The 14,806-nt window shown below is 42.4% G+C and overlaps 1 protein-coding gene across 1 annotated transcript in view; it reads right to left on the bottom strand.

Moving 5' to 3' along the window:
- Positions 1 to 14,806, bottom strand: part of LTBP1 (latent transforming growth factor beta binding protein 1) — a 366,037-nt gene that overhangs the window by 233,065 nt on the left and 118,166 nt on the right. The window contains exons 5-8 of the mRNA XM_061626114.1: positions 13,585 to 14,082; positions 12,663 to 12,846; positions 11,815 to 12,539; positions 1,917 to 2,141 (exon numbers count right to left, since the gene is read on the bottom strand). Of these exons, the coding sequence (XP_061482098.1) occupies positions 1,917 to 2,141; positions 11,815 to 12,539; positions 12,663 to 12,846; positions 13,585 to 14,082 (1,632 nt within the window). The remainder of the gene's footprint in view (positions 1 to 1,916; positions 2,142 to 11,814; positions 12,540 to 12,662; positions 12,847 to 13,584; positions 14,083 to 14,806) is intronic.

The raw sequence follows: 14,806 nt of genomic DNA, 5'->3' as shown, positions 1-14,806 counted from the left end.
ATATTTTCCAGAAACTCATTGAAGTAAATTCCAGTGTCCACTCAAGGACAGGTCTATTGATGTCTATTAGGTATGATGGATAAATTAAACAGAGTATATATGGGAGGGTTTATACTCATGTCTTGTTCATGAGATTCACAGAGGCATCTTACTTGCTGCCTCTGGAAAGTACATCGACTGATCCAGCTTGTCTCTTCTTATGGTATTTCTCCTTTCTTAATCATAATCCCATATTCAGGATGATAATGGTCTGTGTATTTAAACCCATTTTAAACAGAAATCAACTAGATGGTCTGCAGGTCAAATTCAAGTCTAGGACTTTGCCATCAATCATCATCGTATATACCATCATATATCTCAGCTCTCAGAGGACCTATTCTCATACAGTCAAAACAGCACCATCCACACACAAGGAGATGGAATCAGCAGGCTTGGGCAAAGCCCCAAAGTTTGCTTATAATATAAAAACCTTAGGGGAAAAGGTGGGAGGGGCATAGAAAGCAGCCCAAAATGGGTGGTGGTGGTGGAACTGAGTGACTGGAACCATGAACAGAAGCACTGCACACTTCACAATTTTGGTGCAGATCTAAATTGTGGAATTTCTAAGAATGAGTTTGCATAAGTGAATTTTGTCAGTAAAATCTTTAAAATGTCAAAAGTTCTGCTGCTGACTACTAAGGCCATTTAAACAACATTAATTTTAAAATTATAAGATAGCTACACAAAAGGGGGGAAGGCTACTCTAAAGAAAGTGGTGATTAGTGACTTTTAACAGCCATTGGAGAGTAGGCATAGAAAAATCTCTCAATTTCGGTTCTGTTTCTCACTTTTCTAATGTTAAATTCAGTTCTCTACATTTCTGCAGCAATCTGCAAATTTAAAAAAAATCCTCATGAAAATTCTCCACCATTTTAGTGTGAATTTCTCCAGATAAATACATTTTTGTAGGCAGCTTTGACAAAGGTACACATTTTTGCTTCTCATCACATAATGCCTTTTTGCTTGTTATTTTCACTCATATATTCATTTTTATGCACACTTCCCCCTAATATATGCATTTTTATAAATATTGTTTAGTTGGCGAACTGCATCCCAAAATCCTAATAAATGCAAATTTCAAAGGATGGCTATGTCTCGGTTCTCATATTGTTTCGGAAAGTGTAAATTTGATAAATTCTGCTTGAAATACAAACTGAATCAAAATTCTCACCCATCCCTACTGGAGAGCAAGATTATTTAAAGCAACAGCAGCTGACTCACTTTTACAAATTCAATGTAAGTGAAGACTCTTTTCAGGGTAATATTGTAGTTTCAAATGTGCATGCCAAAAGGGCTCCAAGGCTGTCAACAAGAGGCTATAATCTAAGTGTCCCTTTGAGCTCCCATGACGGTTCAGCAATGTTCAACCCATTTTAAACAATCCAAGCAAGTATGGCGCTTTCATACAGTCTCTCTGCTATTGGAGGTCGCTGATTCATAGGGTCGCCATAAGTCGTAATTGACTTGAAGGCACATAACAACAACAAAATACAGTCTCTCTCTCTCCCCCCCCCCAATATTCCTAGATTCCTATCTGACAAACAAGATATAAAAAAGCTGAACAAAATCCAATGGACTGATATTAAGGATTCAAAGGAAAACATACATTCTAAAGAGAGACAGAGATAACATCTCAGAAGTCAGTTCCATTTTGAAAGTGACCTTTTTTGCTTCAGAATGAATGAAAATACCTTGTCAGACCTTCAAGAATATGTTTTTCTACATTTAAACCTTCTAAAGAAAATAGTATCCTGTCATTCCGATAGGCTCTGAATTCCAGCTATGTGGACAGATGTTATGACTGTCTCTGGTAGTCTGGCTGCCAAAATTAAAAAGTAAACCCATAACCAAAAGTAAAACCATAGCCAATCATTTACCTTTTGCTCCTTGCTGCCCAGGCATAGTCAGTGGTAAAGTATGTGTGGAATGGATGACATGTGATCCCACAGCTTTGTTTGCTTGCTGAGGATTATGATAAAGTTTTGGAGCACTGCCACTCTGCACTGGGATCTGACAAAGTTTACCGGTGTAATTAGGAGGGCACTGGCACTTATCTCTTGAACTACATTGGCCTCCATTCATGCAAGGAAGGTGGCAAATAACTAAAAGAAGAAGAAAAACAGAGAAAGATTGGTGTTAATTTCTCTTCAGACACATTTTTAGTACTGTCACTTATTTAATCATCCTGTTTAATGACTGGCAGGCATATCCTCACTTGTGTGACTTCCACCATTACTAGAATGATTTTTTTTTTACTCAAAACATAGTGCCTAGCAAAACACAGTATACCATATAGTCATGGAAATTTACATTGCAATAATCCTAAAAGGCATTAAGTACCTACCTTTCAGAGACTCCAGTGCTAAGTACACCAAGTAAATGCCACAGACAAAAACCACCCAAACATATATGTATCTGCATTTTAGAATAAGACTATAAGACTTAGGGACAACATGGCACAATGCCTAGTAAAATTTGTAATTTGAGATATAAGAAGTCTCTGCACTTTATCTGCACCATAACAAATGAGAAATATATAGCACAGAATCATAGAATAGTAGAGTTGGAAGGGGCCTATAAGGCCATCAAGTCCAACCCCCTGCGCAATGCAGGAATCCAAATCAAAGCATTCCTGACAAATGGCTGTCCAGCTGCCTCTTGAATGTTTCCAGTGTCGGAGAGCCCACTACCTCTCTAAGTAATTGCTCTAACAGTTAGGAAGTTTTTCCTGACGTCCAGTCAAAATCTGGCTTCCTGCAACTTGAGCCCATTATTCCGTGTCCTGCACTCTGGGACGATCGAGATCCTGGCCCTCCTCTATGTGACAACCTTTCATGTACTTGAAGAGTGCTATCATATCTCCCCTCAGTCTTCTCTTCTCCAGGCTAAACATGCCCAGTTCTTTCAGTCTCTCCTCATACTTGATAGCATTGCTTAGAACTATGGTTTAATCTTGGTGGCTCCCTTTTAAGAAATTACGGACATTGTTTCAGTGGTCCCAAATCCTGCAGTTCAGAAGGCAGATTGCTTCAGCATGTACCAGCTCCTCCCTGTCTGCATGGCTGATAGTAATAGATGTCATAGTAAGTAGCATAAATTCTGCCACATGCACAGCTTGCTCCAACTTGTGCCACATTCTGACTTTTGGATAATGCAAAGTTCTTTTTTCAATGACAACTGTGCAATAGTTAACCTGAAAATAATCTGCATTTCACTAATACACTGGCAGCAGGGGATGAGGACAATGTTTGTGCGCTACACACTAGTGCCCTTCAGATGTTTTAGACTACAACTCCCATCAACCCCAGCCTGCATGATTAATGATCATGGGGTGGGGTGGGATGGGGAAGGCTGATTTAGATAACCAGGTTGTATTGGAATAGCTGTGCTTCTTTGGCACTTTAAAAAATTGACCAGACAAGCACTCCATCACAGCAGAGGGAAGTGCACATGTTTCAAATAATTACAATTTAAAAAGCAGCTATCACAAACTGTGATGTGGAAGAAGAAATGTGTATCTTGTAATATGAACATTGGGAAAATGTGGTATCTCTGCAACAGAACCACAATCTGATGGGGAAAAATGCAAGTTGTGAATAACAAGTCCAAAACAAATGTGCATTTGTTTAGCAATAAACTGGTCTACAGAAAGGCCCTCAAGCTATGGTTTTAGAAAGAGCTTGTCCTGTCTGAATACTTTTCTGTTAGAATAAACAAACTTGCATGTTCACTTTAAGGGATATTTGGGGGAATATCCCATGTACCTGTTTACCATGATGTAACTTCCTAATGGGTGGGATTAGTTACCTGGCTTTCTCCTCCTTTGTCCTGGAGATTTTGAATAATCTCCATTGCTGATCTCTTTACCTCTGGGAGAGGCAGCATGGCAGATGGTCTCCTCTGCGAGCATCACTACTAAAGACTAAGAAGGACTACTACTTTTTCTTTCATCTAAGCTAGAGCCTATGTTTCTGAACATATGAGAGGTTGTGAGTAAATATTCTTTATCTTTTACCTAAGAAGATTGTGTCTGTTGTTATTTGTGCCTATGGAAGGTGTGGACTGGTTTTATCTCACTCTGCTGCTTGTATTTTTATATCTCTGCTAAGAAATAGGACCACGAAACTTAGTTCCTATTTCATTTTATATTTTTAAAATACCAAACATTTTCCTGCCTTCCATTTCCTGTTCACTGACCTCTGTCAATTGTGTTTACAACTGGCCCTCTCATGCAAGCCCATGAATTAGCTTCCTGGTCCAGTGAAGGGGAACCTCTGGTCCATGAGCCTAATTAGGCCTGATGGTTTCGTCATTTGGCCAAGCCACGTCCATCTGCCCTGCATCAGCTGTGGGGGCAAGTAAAGAGGCGGCTGGGCCAAACAAGGGCAGCACCTGCCAAACCCTGTGCATAGTGCCTTGTGTGACTCTTTGCAAGCCCCGGCACTAGTAAAGAGCCATTGCAGGCACTCTGAAGCCTTGACAGTCAGGTGAAAGTACCGAGTCTATACTTTCTATGATAGAAAATTACATAGAGAAATATAAAACCTGTTTACAGAAAAAAAGATACAATTCAACCGTTGCAAATGTTGATGGAATGGACCAGGTGGCTATTTTGTACAGTGAAATCACAGAGATGCCTCTGGATAATGCTTAAAAAGTGTCCATGCCCTTGGTGGAATAGTCTTTCACACCAGCTCAGAAGGGCTGCTTTGCCAGCTAATAGGAAATGGTAACTGTGAAGACCAGCCTGTTGGGAAAACTGAAAATCCTAATGTAGATTAGCATAACAAATGAACAGATTATTATCCTTCCAAAAAAAGTGTTATCCTATCTAAGAGAAAGGTGGCGCTATGAAAGTCCAGAGCAAGGCTGTCATCTTGCAGACTGGGGGGGGAGGGCTACTGAGGAAACATCATCTTTTGAAACCACTTGAGGCAAAAATGTGCAACACAGTTTTGTCCTTACGTACAAGAAGAAAGGGAGCACTGCAGTATAAACAGATTGCTCACCTTCCAACTATTATTTATTTATTTATATCCCATCGTTCCTCCCAGTAGGACTATCTAGAAGGACAGAAGGCTAAATCACAAAAGAACATGGGATTCAAAAAGTTGACACATCAGCTGAAACAGAACTTCTGAACACCTACAAGTTGAGGCAAAAGCCTTAATAGATTCAGAATACCAAGACCTTTGAAGAAACACTTCACCTAAAGGCTGCATATGCGCAATACATTTAAAGCACAATTAAAACACATGGCTTCCTCTAAAAAAATCCTGAGAACTATAGTTTACCCCTCACAGAGCTACAATTCCCAGCATCCTTAACAAACTACAATTCCTGGGAATTTTTTTGGGAAGTCATATGTATGATATGCACACAAGCCTATTGGTGAGGGGAAAGATGACTCTTAAGGGATCGGTGTGAAAAGTAGAAGTTCCTCCTGTGTTGACTAATAAGGGTGAAAGGGCCTTACTAGTATAACTCAGATGCAGAATATAATCTAAAATGGTATGTGCAGTGCTAAAGATAGGGCCAAAAGCACCGGAATGGCAGCATGATAGACACTGGGGAGGGGCAAAAGAGTGTGCTCTAATATTCTAAGAGCAAGCTCAGTAAAGGTAGAGAACCAACATTTTTATTTTATTTTATTTATTTATTATTTGGTTTATATCCCGCCCTTCTCTCAGCAGGAGCCCGGGGAGGCAACATGTGGGATAGGAGAAAGAACACAAAAAACAAGTGCACACTAGTGTCTTCCTCCTACTATAAAAGGCCAGTATCAGACAAAGAATGTGAATGTTTTCTATTGAGAGAAGGATTCCATCTGAAAAGACTGGTGAAATAAGCTATTGGACAGGCTACATAGCAGAAGGGTTGGTGGTTTTTTTTAAAAAAATCCACATATCACCGTATATGTACTATTCAATCTTTAAAAATATGTGAACACAAATGATTTTCCAGTCAAGCTTACAAAAAATTATTTATTTATTAGATTTCTTAGGATTATATTCATCTTACTAAATATCATAGTAAGTATACTAAATATAGACCTAAATGTCATCCTATCTTTTCTTCTTATTCTGGACATGAATGAAAAACATCAAAGTGGTTAACAGTGGATGATCAAAAAAGACATGGAACAATACTCAGAACCACAATCCTAACTCTTAACAATGAAATGTCTGTCCGTTTCCATTACTTGCAGTCTTAATTCAATCAATCTCATCCTAAGATTTATTTTATTGGCAAATAAGGCAGTATCTTTTCTTTTTCCTTCCTTCCCCCAATGCTATTTGTTGTGTGTATGCAAGTGGAAGATTTTCCATACCCACCACCATAAAAGATAATCAAGAGTATTAGATATAAATCAGAGGTCATGCAGTCAGTGGGATCATCCAGAGGAGGCCCTCTTGGTAGTTTCACCATCCTCAGAATTTTTTTGGAGGGGAAGATTGTCTCAGGAAAGGGCATTCTCTATGGAAACCCCTAAATTGCGGGACTCCCTCCCCAAACAGCTGCATCTGGAAACTTCACTATACAGTTTTATGTGAATGCTGAAGATGCACCTCTTTAGCCTGGCCTTTGACACCCGAAACGTATATTTTTAGGACCCAACCTATTTTTCTGATTGTAAGTTGTTTTGCTAAGGTGGTAATACAAAAGTTGTAGATTTTTTTAAAAAAATTACTATTTGCAGAAAAATAACTTCTAATGTATATCGTTAGATAAGTGGAAAAATCATTTCCCCCTCCCATTTTTCATTGTAATCTTTCTATAAATAGGGAAAAGTTAGCAAATGATAAATTCTATAGCATACAAGTGCATGATTTTCTGAATAACAGGTTTACATTTAATCCTCCATCCTGAAGTTCAAGACTTATTTTTAAAATGTTGCAAAAATGGGCTATGTGCTGCAATATTAGCACTGTACCAGGCACACAGACAGAATGGAACAAAATGAAACAATCAATATTTCTCAGAAAGGCTGCATCAACAGAGCAGAATTGCAGAAAATAAGAAAAATGAAACTCATATTCTTAGTTACTAATTCCTGCATCACACATGAAGATTTTGCTTCATGGAAATAACCACTGTGTAGGGAAAATATTAGAACCATATCACATAAGCATTTTATTTTTCTCCTTATTCTCTGCTAGTAGAACTATGAGCAGAAGAGTCCCTTCATTTGCTGTATGAAACAGAGTTGTACATAGCATTCATATTATCAATGTTTAAAACTGACCACCCTGTTTGTTTACAAAGACAGACACAAACTGCTTCCTTGTACCTATTTACATTAATGAGGTGTGTTTAAACAAGCTCCATAATGCCAGTAATGTCTTCTTGTCTTTATTTTAACATTTACGGTAAATAGTGCTGGTAAAATATGCCGAAACTAAAAAAAAATTATAGATCTCATTAGAACTGGTGCTCTTATAACCTAAGATGTGACTCTGCATGATATCTACAGCAGCCCCCTTCAGATGAATCTCAGTCTTTAAAGGAGAAAAATAACCAGATCATAAATCATCAAGGTCACCATCCTCACTCCAGGGAAATTAGCAACTTGAAATGAACGAAGACTACAGGGTCATAGTTAACATTTTAATTGGAGGACAGCATGTAGTGATGGGTAAGAGGAAGCTACATGGTGCACCTTCTCCTCCCAAAACAATTTCAAGGTGTATGGTTTCTGCAAACAACCTGCTCCCATCTCCCCAAAGGCCCACTTCTACATGCAGTTATCCACGTAAGTTACTGCTCACAATGTAACCATGTGGGCAGAGTGCCATGTGGTAAGCCATTAATGTAACTAGAGAATTAGGAGGGAACACACACTTATGACCAAGAGGAAATGTAATGATCAGTGATGCAAGCCTTTTGGGCTGCAGAAACCACTGAAGCCAAAAACTTTTTAAAAACACCATGCTGTTCTTTTATGCTCTGAATATTTGTTTTGCTTAATAAAGCATTCAGTAAAATTCAAAAGCTCGCACAGCTTTAAACTATGAGGTCCAATTCAATACTCTCTCACCAGTTCTGTTTCCCTGGAACCAACACAAACACCAATCTTTAAATATTATGTTTTAGTTATGCTTGAGCAACTGTTTTAACAAGTCAGACTGGCCTTGAATATGGAGCATGCAATTCAGATTTAATGCACAAAAAAGGCAGGCAAGCAAAGAAGAGTAACAGGTATTAGGAGGTTGAACAACTTGTCAATAGCCTAATTAAGAAGCTGACAAAAAACAAACTGACAAGTAGCAATCTTCATTCATTAGCATGAAGATTTGTAAATTGCAGGAGGACCTTTATTAGGCTAACTAAAGATCACAAAACATGAGCAAGCTTTCAAGTTCATCACACTAGATGTTAAGCAAAAACAAAAGGTGGGTGAAAGAATGTGTGCTATGGACCAGGGTGAAATAGTCCAAGTCTGCAGACTGTAAAAAGTTTGTTTGTCAAAGTATAATAACTGATATGAGCAAGAAGATTGAGATACTGACGTTGTAAATCTGAGTGCATCCTAAAAAGAAATTAATCAAATCCTCTGTCGTCGCACAACCAGCAGGGCAGCATCTGTTCATATTAAGATGGTTTTTATAGCACCCCTTAATCTCCGTCAACTGTAGGGTGTTTAGCCTACATTTAATTAAAAGCCCCTTAAGGGCATATGGGCAGGTGAAAGCAAAATATAGGGGCAATGTCCCAGGATGAATGGTAAAGTTTTTATATAATGTATTGGAGAGACAGTTGGACACAAATGTGATGGTGGCCTGGCAATCCATATCAGCCAAGAGCCTTGCAAGTTCCAAGCGAGTACTACTATAACCCTTTGTCATCAAATGACAAAAAGATCAATTCAGAAAAACTCAATTTGGAAATTATCCAATTAATTTTAGAAGCCCATGATTCTGGCCCCATATCCTAATATGCCATTATGACAAGGCGAGAGGCCTGTTGGAAAATTATCTTTAGCCAGAATGGCAGCTTTCTAGGCGAAGGTTTTCACTGAACAGGAGGCTGACTCCTACAACAGTCTTAGAAGTAGATCTAGGGACACCCAGAGCTCATTAGAAATTTATGTTGTTCTGATTCCAGAGCCGAGGTATCTGAATGTACCCACATAACGGCCCCATACAACAGTTGGGATAATAGCTTAGTCTTATAAAGCTCAAAAGGGGCATTGCTCGTCTACCTCCTAATTTGGCTGCACAACAAAAGATAGCACTGGCAGTGGCATCAGCTGTTAATACAGCAGCTTTCAAATGGGTGGACCAGGATCCAGAATTTTTAAAAGTCACACCCAGGTATTTATAATAGTTAACTTGCTCTAGTTGCTGGTTGTCCAACTGCCATCTAAAATTCCGTCTTCTCTTCCCGAAACCATTATTTTAGTTTAGGAATAGTTGACATTCAAAAGTTCCTTAACACAATATGCCCCCAGAGCTCTCAGGAGTCTGCACATTTCCACTCGTGTATGAAAAGGACGGCATCATCAGCATACAGTAAAATGGAAATATCCTTATCTCTCAAACCTTTTGGGAAAAAATCCACTCCTGATAGAGAGGGTACTATATCATTAAGATACAAATTAAATAAAAAGGAACAAGCATCCTTGGCATACTACCTTGTTAACTGGGATAGGTTTTGACAGACAACTCCTGGCCATTATTCTGACACATAAGCAAGAACTGTGATACAGTCCGTAGATTCTGCTTAGTAGTCTATCTACAGTGCCTTGCTAAAGAGACATTTGGTCTTACCGTGAAATTGGTCTTCTCTGTGCATGTCAAAAGATGATATCAGGTAGTAGCTAGCTCCACCTAGCAGTTGAAGGCAAAAGAGCGCTGTTGAATTATTGCAGGCACTTCCTGGTCCGGTCCTCCATGACAAGCCAATAAACGAGGAAAAGGATAGGAAGAACACACTATCAGAAGAAGACAACAGTACTCATGCACTCTCTGCTAAAGGCCTATTTGTGCTTGCAAAGGCAGCCCAGTCCTCCTAGGGAGTGGCTGATAACATTTTTTGACATGCACAGAGAAGACCGATTTCACAGTAAGACCAAATGTCTCTTCTCCTGTGCATGTACAGATGCTATCAGGTGGGACGTACCAAAGCTGACCCATGTAGGGTGGGAATATCGCTGGGCTGAAAAACTCTAGTGATCCGAGAGGACGTGCTGTAGCACTCTCCTCCCAAAGGCTGCCTCAGCTGATGCATATGTGTCTATCTTGTAATGTTTACTGGACGTATTAGGAGTGGCCCACGTAGCTATGTAGCTGCCCTACAGATCTCTATTAGATGGGCATTGCGGGAAAATGCTGCTGATGTGGTTGCCGCTCTCATGGAGTGAGCCACTGTGCTGGCTGGCCGGGTCAGTGTTAGCGAGGCATATGCCAAGGAAATGCACGCTTTGATCCATCTGCCTAACATGGAAGTGGAAACCTTGTTTCCCAGAGACATTGAGTGAAAAGACACAAACAAACTGTCTGTTTGCCTAAATGACTTTGTCTTAGAAATATATACTTTAAGGGCTCTCCTAACGCCTTCTCCATGGGTTGAACCAAATTCAGACAGAAGGACGGCAGTACTAGTTCCTGTTGGCAGTGGAAGGTGGACATGACCTTGGGGCAAATGGAGGGAACTGTGCAGAGGACTACTCTATCCTTATGAAAAACACACAAACTTTTATGCACAGCTCAGACACTCTACAGGCCGAAGTAACGGCCACAAGAAACAAAACCTTAAAGGAAAGCAGACGAAGAGGAATTTGACTTAAAGGTTCAAACGGAGGTTTTTGAAGGGCCGTTAACACTTTGTGCAGGTCCCAGGTCAGGTAGTGGTGAAACGTAGGTGGCGCTGATAAGGTTGCCCCCCTAAGAAAATGTTTGATAAAAGGATGAGAGCCGAGTGGATTGTCTGGGGATCTGGACAGAATGGATGATAATGCTGAAGCCTGGCACCTCAGGGTGCTCGATCTGAGACCCATTAAGCCATCTTGCAGGAAAGAGAGTAGGTTGTTGATTCCCACTTTCCGTGGAAGGATTCCTTTCTTCTGTGACCAGGCTGAGAAGGTCTTCCATGTGCCCTCATATATTCTGACTGTGGAGGGACATCTAGAAGCCATCATGGTTTCCAGTGCTTGGGGGGGGATGCCTTTCTTCATGAGGCACTTCTGCTCAAATTCCATACATGAAGTGCCAACCACCCCGGATCTGGATGAAGAAGTTGCCCTTGAGAAAGCAGATCCTCCCTTAGGGGAATTTTCCACAGGGGTTCCACCACCAGGTCAAAGAGATCCAGAAACCACAGTCGCCTTGGCCACGAGTGAACTACTAGGAGAACTAATGTTTTGGTTCAGATCTTGTGGATTACCCTGGGGATAATTGGGAATGGAGGGAAGGTGTACAGTCTGCCTGGAGGCCAGTGGGATGTCAAGGCATCTATTCCCTGCACGCGTGCCGTCACATACCTGGAGAAGAACCTCCTCCCCTGTCTGTTGTGCCTGGTGGCAAACAGGTCCACTCAAATCCTGCCGAAGTGTGTCACTATCTGTTGAAAGGCGCCTGAGTGAAGCATCCATTCTCCCCGATACAATTTCTTTTGACTGAGCCAGTCTGCTTGGTCATTGTCCTCCCCTTTGAGATATTCTGCTGATATCGAGTCCACATTGTTTTCCACCCACTGAAAAAGGAGAGAGGCTTCCTCCCCGAGGTGGTGGGAGCGTGTGCCCCCTTCATGATTCAAATAAGATTTGACAGTCACATTGTCTGTTCTTATCAGCACTGCCCCCAATTGTCTGAACTCTGCGAAGTGTATGAGGGCCAGACGGACAGCTCGAAGTTCCAGGAGATTGACTGGCAGAGTGGATTCCTGTGGAGACCATGTGCCCTGTATCATCTGACCGTCGCAGATGGCCCCCCATCTGGGGGCATCCGATGTGATCAGGGTGTGAGGGGGATCCTGAAATGGCACTCCTCTCAACAGGTTGGGTTCGTGAACCCACCATAGTAACGATTGATGTACCTGCAGTGACAGTGCCACTCTGTGGTGGTACCTTGAAGCTATGTCGCTTTGGAATGGCTGAAGTGCCCATTGAAGTGCCCGAGAATGATGATGCACCCAAGGCATAGTTTGGAATATAGACACCATCAACCCCAGGACAGCCGCCAATTGCATCAGATCTGCTTAGTCGGATGACAGAACTTTTGACGTCATCGTGCATATCTCTATTCTTTCTTGGGATAACCTTAAGGTTCCCTTCTGCGAGTCTCACTGCTAGTCTCACTGAATTATGCTGTGAGATGGAAATAGCTGACTCTTGGGTTCGTTGACTAGGAAGCTGTGGAGGTCCTCCCAGGCCTTGTGTCCTGAGGTGTGCCACCAGGGCTACCACAATTTTCGTGAATACCCTGGCGGCAGACAACAGGGCAAATGGCATAGCCTTGTATTGAAAGTGGTCTTGACCCACCGCAAACCTGAGGTAGCATCTGAGGGGAGGAAATATAGGAATGTGGAGTTAGGCTTCCATCAGGTTGATCGAGGAGAGAAAGTCCCCCTTTCTCAGGGCCTCTTTGATTGAGAGTAAGGTGTCCATGCGAAACTTACAGTACTTTAGGAATCCATTCAGTTTCTTTAGATCCAGCACCACCCTGAACGATCCATCTTTTTTCGCGACGGTGAAGAACAAAGAGTAGTTTCCCAAAAATCTCTCCCCTGCTGGGACAGTTTCTATAGCTGCAATCTGTATCAGATGGGAAATTGCCTGCAGGACCCCTTCCCTCTTGTGTAGAGAAGCTGACAGGGGAGAAGGAATAAATTTTGCAGGAGGGGTTGAGTTGAGCTCCAACCTTAGGCCATACCGGAGAGTGTGTAGTATTCATTGATCTGATGATGTGTCCTTCCAGCCCCCCACTGGCGGAATGTTGGCGTCAGAACTGATCCTTATTTCCCTATGCCTGGGAACCAAAACCTGATCGATTGGGAAAATGTTGTTGTGCCCTAAGTTGATTACACTGTCTGTTCCAGAATGGACAGCTTGAGCAGGCGTTCTTCGCTCTTCCGGATGTCCTGGCACCACGAAAGGACTGAGACGATAGGCAAAGGTGGAATGGACATTGAATGTACCTTCTGTCATCCCTTTTCCTGGAGAATGGCATTGACTTTCTCTTCTCCTTGGATTCCAAGACATTTGCTAGGGCATCATCACTGAATAATTTGCCTCCCACATATGGTTCTGAAGCCAGATTGGAGCAGGCCGTGGGGTCTGCCTCCAGTGTCGCAGCCATAGGGTTATTCTAGTAAATATGCCTGCCACCAGGGGTCTTGCTGCAAACGGCATAGCATCCATGGATGCATCTGCTATGAAAGTTACTGCCCGAGATACTTTGAGTAAGGACTTGTGTACTTGGGCCACATTCTGCTGCAGTCCATCAAGCAGATCCTCCAACCACATAAGGGAAGCACAAGCAAATACTAAGCAGGTTGCTGCTGCTCAGATCTAGAGTGCACTGGCCTCGTGGATCCTTCAAAGACCCTGATCCATTTTGCTCTCTGTGTCGTCTTTCAGATGAGCATTTGAGTCCTTTCGGTTCAAAGATAGATCCAGCAAATTTACGATGGGAGCATCTATCAGCGGGAGCTTCAGTTGGTCCATGATGTGTTGCTCCAGCGTATAATATTTGTTGGCAATTGAGACTGACTTCTTGCATTGTAATGGAATGTCGAACTCTGACTTGATTACTTTGGGAAGTAAGGAAAGGAGCTTCAGGACTCTGGACTTGGGTTTCGGGTCTGGGCACACCACTGAAACCCTGGAAGTAGAGGGGGCAGGAGGATCCTCTGTAGAAGTTAGCGTCAGGGCTTCCATTGCCTTACACAGGAGGGGGAGGAAGTGCAGCTCCTGGAAAATTCTAGTGGTTGCAATATCTTCTGATTCAGAATCTCCACTCCATTCCTCTTTGTCCAGGATCATTAAGCCAGTGTCCGGGTCAAGAGCAGTATCTTCTGGAAGTTGAAGGTGCCTGCCCTGTGCTGTGGATGTGCATTGTTAGCTGTGCAGTCTGTAGAGGAATCCTGCAACTCCTGTCTTCTAGGAGGTACCTGAGTGGGCAAAGGAGCTGAAGCTTCCTGTGGTAGGGCCCGTGAATGGGCCAATGAAGCAGATAGGTCTCTACCTAAATCCATTAAGAGAGAGTCTCTGAATTATTCCTTCAACTGCTGAATTGATTGAGCTGAAAGCTGTAACTGTTGCTCAGGGCCCTGCCTGCCTGTCCCAGTGGTTTTGCTGGAAACCTTCCAGAGCCACCTTGCCTTCCAGAGCCACCTTGCCCACCATAGCCTGTGCCTCAGCCACCTCATGCCTGCTGGTAGAGGGGCATGCCACCGTTGCCCCTGACTGTGCCATCAAAGGATATGAAGGGACTGGGTCTTGGAGGGGTAAAGGCTCCAAAGCTGTATCTGTTTCTAGAGGGGGGGAAAGCAGTTTAATCTCCTCAGAGGGGTTTTCTGATTTGCGGGTTGCTGTCCCCATGGGTGCAACACACAGCAGGGATTACAGGAGCAAGAGGTCTCAGAGGTAGTTCCTAGGAGACGTGGCCCTTCAAGGGAGGTCCAACACTGTCTCCCCGCTTGGCGTCTTCCCCCTCAACGCTAGTTAGGTGGCAGGGAGGGAGAGTCTGAGGGCCAATGAGCCAGTGGTAGCTGCCGGGGAAGAGGCCTGTTGTGAGGCCTGTAAGGCTGCAGCATGATCCAGGCG

The sequence above is a fragment of the Rhineura floridana genome, chromosome 4, assembly GCF_030035675.1.
Source record: "Rhineura floridana isolate rRhiFlo1 chromosome 4, rRhiFlo1.hap2, whole genome shotgun sequence".
Lineage (NCBI taxonomy): Eukaryota > Metazoa > Chordata > Lepidosauria > Squamata > Rhineuridae > Rhineura > Rhineura floridana.
This window is presented reverse-complemented; position numbering and strand designations above follow the sequence as displayed.